This window comes from Brassica napus, chromosome C5 (genome assembly GCF_020379485.1).
Source record: "Brassica napus cultivar Da-Ae chromosome C5, Da-Ae, whole genome shotgun sequence".
Lineage (NCBI taxonomy): Eukaryota > Viridiplantae > Streptophyta > Magnoliopsida > Brassicales > Brassicaceae > Brassica > Brassica napus.
In genome coordinates, this window is record NC_063448.1 from 45,276,530 (window position 1) to 45,284,280 (window position 7,751).

Sequence of the window (7,751 nt, forward strand, 5' to 3'; positions counted from 1 at the left end):
AAGTTTTGAAATATAATTAAGAGATAGAGAGGTATGCCTTTAGATTTGTAAATGTTAGTTTTTGGTATGAGTGGAGCTTCTTAGATAAGTAACATATATTTTAGTTTCTCTAAAGTTTGATTAGTTATTTATTTAATTTCAAAGTTATTTACTATTTTTAAGAACTTCACTTATAAGTTAATTTCTTTTTAAACAAACTTAAAATTACTAAAATAAATATCATTTTAATAAATAATACCAATAACATGATTAATTTGGAAAATTTAACAAGTTAAGTATTAATAAATCAAAAAAATTAAAAATAAAATAAAAAACCAAAAACCAGAATCTAGAATCAGCATTCAAATTATAATATTATATATACTTATTGGTTTATAATTGGATTAATTTTTAAAAATATATATTTTTAATTTTTAATTTTGAAATGTTATTTTTTATATTTTTTTGAAATTTTAGATTTTTTTTGAATTTTTCGATTTTTTTTCGATTTTTCTATTTTTCGATTTTTTTGAATTTTCTATGTATTTTATTTTTTATTTAAAAAAAAGAAAACCGATACGTCATCACAAAATGAACAGTACAAGTTACCTAGTTGATTTGGAGGTTTGTTATGATAAAAATGTCACTTTCAAGATTTAAAGTGATAGTCAAAAACGTTCAGTGTTTAAAGTGCGAGAATGTGACACTCTCAGGGTTTAAAATGCGATTTTCCCCATCATTATCACTAGAGCAAGAAATGCCAAATCTTTCTTACAATATTCTTTTAGTTAATTAAACAGATGTAATAAAAACCAATGCAAACTTCAAAATCAAATTCATGTTTTCTTGTAGAGTATTTATTCAAAAACTAAACCTCAAACATTATCAATTTATTTGATATTTATCATTAATCGAAGAGAAGTCGAAATTGAGAAAGCCTAATCATATTTCCATATATAGGCACCCTGTGATACCTTTTCTTTCTCCCCCTCATCTTCATCAAAGTATAACTAACATAAGAAGTCCCTTTCTTTTGTTCAAAAAAAAAAAAGAAGTCCCTTTCTAACCAGCGTCCATGTCTCGCGGACCATTTGCGTTCGTAGGTACGTCGCTCCCACGCGTCGAGAGGCAACCAGTCACGTGCCAAGCTGGGCTGGTTACATCAGCATCCAACGTGGCGATGGTAATAGCCACGTGCTATAAAACCTTGTATAGAAACACACCCACCCAATCCCAAGCTCCTTTAGTTCATTATTTAAATTTCGTATCATATTGTATGAAAAAATTTGATTGAAAATTTCAAAGGTAGTATATATATATATATATATATTTTTTTTTTTTTTTTTTGGATCAAATTTCAAAGGTAGTATATATAAACAGTTAAAAAGTATTTTTTTCCAGATTAATGCATAATTAAAAAAAGAAAGCAAAAGCAAAATCAAAATCGAAACCAGACGAAGCCTCGACCTTTCCTTCTCAGTTCTCATCGTCTCCGAACAACACCACGCACAAAAAAAAAAACAGATAATTCGCGAGCTCAGATTTGAAAAATCGACGGTTGTGGAAGGAAGTGGAATAGAGTAGCGGAGATTGTTGCACGTACACGAAGAGAGATAAACTCGGCGGGAAATGGGGACGCCGTTGCCGGATTTCGAGGCGGCGAGAGGCGGCGGAGGAGTAGCGTCTTCGTCAGCCACGGTGCTCACGAGCACTAATACGTTCACGGAGGATGCGTAGGAGATATCTCCGATCCTGATTTTCCTCTTCTTTCATAAGGCGGTATGCAGTGAGCTCGAATCGCTTCATAGGCTGGCGCTTGAGTTTGCTACAGGTCACCACGTTGATCTCCGTCTCCTCCGTGAACGGTACCGGTTCCTTAGATCCATCTATAAGCATCACTGCAATGCCGATGACGAGGTAATGCCAAAAAGCTCCCTTCTCTTCTCTGTGGAAACATTCGAAAAATCACAATTTGTGCTTTGATTTTACTTTTCTGCTCGAATTGGTTCTTTTGGTTGAGGCGGGAGCATATAGCTGCACTTGATTGTTTCTGATCATTTTCTTGATCTATGGCAGCTTATGTGTATTATGAGGAGAAGCTCTTGACGGTTGTGTATATCTGTCTGTGGATGTAGGTGATCTTTTCAGCTCTCGACATACGCGTGAAGAACGTAGCGCAGACGTATTCTCTTGAGCACCAAGGTGAAGGCACCCTCTTCGACCATCTGTTTGAGCTGCTAAATTCCGCCACGGAGATCGATGAAAGTTATCGAAGGGAGTTGGCTAGCAGTACTGGAGTCAGACATCTGTTAGCGAGCACTTGGCTAAAGAACAGAAACAGGTAAAGGTTTTGTTTGGTCTTCTTCTTCCTTCACAGCAAAGACGTAGTTTCTCTGTTGAATTTTGTTAACACGGAGCATTATTGTTAGGATAAAGCACTGGCGTTTATTAAAAAAATTAGTGGGTTTTTTTTTGCTTGCCGACAGGTGTTCCCGTTACTTATTGAGAAGTTTAAGCATGAAGAGCAAGCGTACATAGTCTGGTGGTTTCAAGCGGACCTTGTTCATCTTTCCTATCTCATGCTTAAGTACGTTACTTCATGAGATCGTTATCATTATAAATAGAGCTCTCTTAGGTTTTCTGAGATGATACATAATTATTTTCTGAAAGCTCTTCAAGATATTGGTTTTGATCTTCCTGTCAGGTATGCTGCTTACCATTTTGAATTCTATCTTCACCTGGTTGGGAGGGAAAAGCGATACTATGGCTTCGCGTGGTGTAGAAGATTCTTCGTTCCATTGTTGTCTAGATTCTTCTAGCAGCATGCTTCCGTGCAAAACTAGTAGAGCACAGTGCCCATGTGAGGGATCCAAGGCCGGGAAGAGAAAGTACCCAGAGCTTACCGAGTATGATGCTCCTATGCACCCAATTGATGAGATAAAAATTTGGCACAACTCAATCAACAAGGAGATGAAGGAAATAACCGACGAGGCTAGGAAAATTCAGCTGTCTGGAGATTTTTCGGATTTATCTTCATTTGATGAACGCTTGCAATATATTGCTGAAGTATGCATCTTCCACTGGTATTTTTAGCATCTTTTTATATACAGTTTTGCAAACGGATCTTGCAAAATTTTGCATGTGGATCTTGTTCATCTTTCCTATCTCATGCTTAAGTACGTTACTTCATGAGATCGTTATCATTATAAATGGAGCTCTCTTAGGTTTTCTGAGATGATACATTATTATTTTGTCGTTGCAGTCTTGCACAGGACAAGATCATATTTCCAGCAGTAGATGGGAGCTTTCATTTTCTGAGGAGCACGATGAAGAAGAAAACCAGTTTAACGAGTTTTGATGCTTAATTGAAAAAAATCAAAAGTGCTGGAGCGTCTTCTACTTCTGCTGTTGAGTTTTACACCAAGCTGTGCTCACATGCGGATCAAATAATGGAAATTATTCAAAGGCACTTCCACAACGAGGAAATTCAGGTGAACTTTTCCCCTAAGTGTTGTGACATATACTCTTGTTAACAAGTGAAACTATGGAAGTTTGGCATAAGATCAGTTGATACCATAGGCTATGAAGATCCAAGATGCCAATTTAGGATCTCAGCTAACTTCACAATATTTGCAGGTGCTACCCCTTGCACGAAAGAACTTCAGCTTTAAAAAACAACAAGAGATTCTCTACCAAAGCCTGTGCATAATGCCCTTAAGATTATAATTGAACGTGTTTTGCCATGGTTGACTGCATCTTTAACAGAAGATGAAGCTAAGAATTTTCTGAAGAACTTGCAAGCTGGAGGTATAATCTACTGTTTTCGTTCTTGATGAAACTTTACCTTTTTTTTTAAATTATTAGCGACTCACAATCTTTCACAATTACATGGATATGGACTTTCTTTGTTAGGGCGGCGAGTTTCTCCAAAGAAAAAAGTGAAGTCATGCTGCTTCTGAAAGCTCTTCAAGATATTGGTTTTGATCTTCCTGTCAGGTATGCTGCTTACCATTTTGAATTCTATCTTGAATAATCTGATGTATTCCTTGAAAAGTATATCTCTTAACTGAACCTAGAAATAATAAATTATCATCGTATGTTACTAATTCTCATGTTCTTAATGATTCCTACTAGGCTTTTAGTTGGAAGACCTGAGTTGCTAGTTTCTGAGGTGGATGAATGGTTCGAGAAACTGAAACCCATAAAGGACAATGCTGCTCTCAATTTTGCCAATGCTCTTTTGAATCTTCTCTGGGCATTTGAACTAAGAGCTACTGCATCATGGGTATTCCAGTTGGCAATCAAAAGGGGTATCTTCAGTCGCGACGTTTTCAGGCCAGATCCTAGTCAACACTTGTTTAGTGCAAACGCTTAGGTGTTTAGCAGTCACATTAATGATTGGTTTTGATTTTCAGGGTGGCGGACAAGGACTGAGGTGCTGATTTTAGAAGATTGTCCGCAGGTGCAGTGCTTGTTGCCCTAAGTCTATGGCTTGACCACATCATGTCATATTAATCTTTTGACAATCATTCTCATATTCACCAATGAACAACCTCTGCTACAATTCTTCTGCCATTTCAGGATGCATCAACGGTATCTCCCTGGACAAAACACTGAAGGCATGTCTTTGGGAGATAGGCTCTCCATTTCTTCCCTGGAAGACGAAAACAGGACTTCTAGTGGCGAAAGCTCACTCTCTCAGAATGTGGAAAGTCGTTAGGAGATATGGGTGTAAGTTAATCCCTGTCCCTTGGAGCTTAATCTCTCAAATCACATCATTGCAAGTATCATTCACTTAACCAATGTTTCTTCGTTTATTCTCAAACTCTATAGGTTTATTTCCGCATGCTAGATGCACTGTTAGCTGCAGAAGAATACAAAGATCGCTCTGTGTCAGGTGAGAAACACTAGAACTGCTGTTTATTTGGACTCTAGTCTAGTTTATTTGTATGACACACACTCACACTCTCACATGCACTTGTTGCAGGACACTTTATGTAATGACTGTGAACGCAAAGGAAGGACACGGTTCCATTGGTTGTACCATAAATGCGGTACATGCGGCTCTTACAACACCCGTGTGATCAGATCAGAAACAACAACCACCCCAACCCCAGACTGCTCAACCTCATCCTGAAAACAATGTGAGAAATTTTTCACTCTCGTTTCCCTTTTTCTAAATGTTGATTTCAGTTTCTGTTTCGCACAACGATGTGGTGAAGAAGGAAACTTGTAACAAAAAGGTCCGTTGATAGAATGTTCATATGTACACATGAAGTTATATGATGTTGAGGGTTTTTTAATTCATGCTCTGTTTTATTTTTCTTTAATTGTAGACAAATAAAAAAAAATGGTTTCTTTAATTGGGAAACTTAAAGTTTCCTCTTTTTATTTTTTTTTTATTTTTTTCTAGTTATTAAAATCCAAAACAAAAACCCAAAAATGAAAATGAAATGATGGTCTAGTTAATGACAAAAAAAAAACCCAAAACTGATAAAAAAAAGATGGGATTCATCAGAGCTGGATCTTCCTCTTCATCTTCTGTCTGGCGCCTGCGCTGCCGGCGGACTTCTGAATCTACAAATTAAAAAAGAACGAAGAATTTTAAGTTTTTCTTTTTTTTTTTTCTTTTTTATAATAAAGCAAACAGTCATTTAACAAGAAATATTAAAGAATTACCTTTTTTTGAACCTGCTTTGACTTTATCCAAACCCCGAGTCGGAGGAATCGTGTCAGGTTTCGTCAGAGACAAATACCGCCTGCGACACGACTGGAGTGGACGTCTCATCACGGACGCCACCGTTGCCCACAGCACAAACGAGTGGAACTTCTCAACCTCCGTCTTTAGAAGGGCGTCTTCTTCACTGGTCCACAACTAAAAGTCAACAGAAGAAAAAGATTCACTTTAGTCAACCTTGTACCTAACAGATTCTAAACAAGCCAATTAAAATCCAAATCAAACAACATAAAAAATGAAAAAGAATCGAAAAAGATTCATCTCTTAGGTTTTAGTCAACCCTGTACGTAAAAGATTCACTGGGTTTCTTCAACGCGATTGGATTACAGAAGAGACGAAACCGAAAAAGGAAAGTGATAAACTGATAAATTACCTTCGGCTCGGTGAGTATTTCGTATCTTTCTTTGCACTCACGCCACGATCTACTGTGCTCGAACATAGACGCGGACACGGCCTCCCATGCGAATCTCCCATACTTCTTCACCCCTGCGTAGAGCATCGCATCCTCACTAACCTTCCACATCTTTCTTTCTTTCTTTCTTTCGTTCGCGCTCTCTCTCTCTCAGAGAAAAGATGAAATAATTAATTTTCTAAAGGCGTTGATTTGCGCTCAAGCAACAAGATCCCCTATTTATAGACGCGTGTAACACTAGCCGTTTTTTTTTAACAAACACCAGCAGTTAAAGTTAAAATACAAACCTTTCATCTATCCGTTATTTATTTTTACATACATATTTATTCATTTAAATTTAAATACAAATTATACTTCGGAGCGCTAAATAATACATTGACGCATCCAATTTTGTTTTTTTTCTTTGTTGTGTGTGTGTGTGTGTGTGTTAATTTCGTGAGCCATGCCATTTAATTAACTGAAATTGTTCACAAATTCATTATAACATGGGTTATTGTTTTTAGTGGCACAAAAATCTTATCTCGATTTTGCTGTTGTTTGCATTTGACACACTTTTTTCAATTTTGCTGTTGTTTGCATTTGAAAATCTTTAGTGTTTTCGTATTTACATTTTGGTATATTATTGCTTTTTTTTAAAGACTTTGATATATAATTGCTTTCAATATAAAATTTGAGTTTAAAGACCTTCTTTGTCTAAATTAATATCCATTAGAAAATCAATATCAAAAGGAAAATAGAAAATAAAAACGAAAACCAGATTAAAAAAAAAAAAACACAACTCTAAATGCTCATTCATCCAAGTGATCAATCTTTCTTGTTTCATGGTCCAACCTAAAAAAGAACAGTGTAGAAAAAAAATCATAAAACTATATTTACTCTCTTGCAGCAAATTGACAACAACACTAGCCTATTTTTAAGCTCATTTTCGGAGTTATGAGTGTAAATGAAACTTCACTCCACAACCTGATTTTTGTCAACTGTAGCTTCCATGTTTGTCGTTATGTTTTTTTCCCCTCCTTAATGTTTACGGGTTTTCGATGAGTTTAATTAGATGGGTAACTTTGATGATAAATTAATGAGAAAATAGAGACGGAAACAAACCATTGTACACGTAGTGAAATGTGAGTAGGAACCTCAAATGCTGAGATATTAAACGTGAGAATAGCCTTGAAGCCCATGCATCATCTTTGAATAATGAATGAGTTGTTGTTTGATCATATCTTTGAGGTAATTAATTCATCTTTTAAGGTTTTTGCTTTAGGTCATCGTCGCATATATACGCTTGCTCTAGAAAATTGAAATGATGAATTTAAGTATATTAGATAATGATTTATCTATTTAATCTTAGTATATCCTAGCTAGTAGGCCTGAGACTTATATCCGAGATCCGTTATCCGATCCAAAAAAACAGATATCCGGGGAGTCCGGATCCGGATCCGAATCTTGATTTTACGGATTCGACGGATCCGGATAATAAAATCTTAGGGTCCAGATATCTGGATCCGGATCCGAATGTATTATATATTTAAAATTTTATTGTATTTGTATTTTTATATTATATATAATTTTTATATAAAATAATGAAAATTTTAGTTTTATTCAATTTCAATATTTTTTTATTTT

The 7,751-nt window shown here is 35.8% G+C and overlaps 1 protein-coding gene and 1 long non-coding RNA gene across 4 annotated transcripts; one reads left to right on the plus strand and one right to left on the minus strand.

Moving 5' to 3' along the window:
- The first annotated feature begins 1,378 nt into the window (after positions 1-1,378).
- Positions 1,379-5,370, plus strand: LOC106436895. Of its 3 annotated transcripts, none has more exons than XR_001287191.3 (11): positions 1,379-1,896; positions 2,115-2,320; positions 2,466-2,566; positions 2,684-3,045; positions 3,242-3,470; positions 3,616-3,786; positions 3,892-3,975; positions 4,114-4,441; positions 4,561-4,710; positions 4,813-4,876; positions 4,967-5,370. It is a non-coding gene; the product is annotated as an uncharacterized LOC106436895 (long non-coding RNA). The 3 variants fall into 3 exon arrangements; XR_007323990.1 differs by having other exon boundaries at positions 1,393-1,896; positions 2,056-2,320; XR_001287193.3 differs by having other exon boundaries at positions 1,393-1,896; positions 2,684-3,062.
- Positions 5,167-7,478, minus strand: LOC106436896 (pre-mRNA-splicing factor CEF1). The gene is made up of 3 exons (XM_013877845.3): positions 6,090-7,478; positions 5,659-5,854; positions 5,167-5,556 (listed from the first exon to the last, which is right to left on the minus strand). Exons 1-3 carry the CDS (start codon positions 6,237-6,239, stop codon positions 5,441-5,443), a joined length of 462 nt encoding a protein of 153 aa, XP_013733299.1. The 5' UTR covers positions 6,240-7,478; the 3' UTR covers positions 5,167-5,440.
- Between the last annotated feature and the right edge of the window lie 273 nt (positions 7,479-7,751).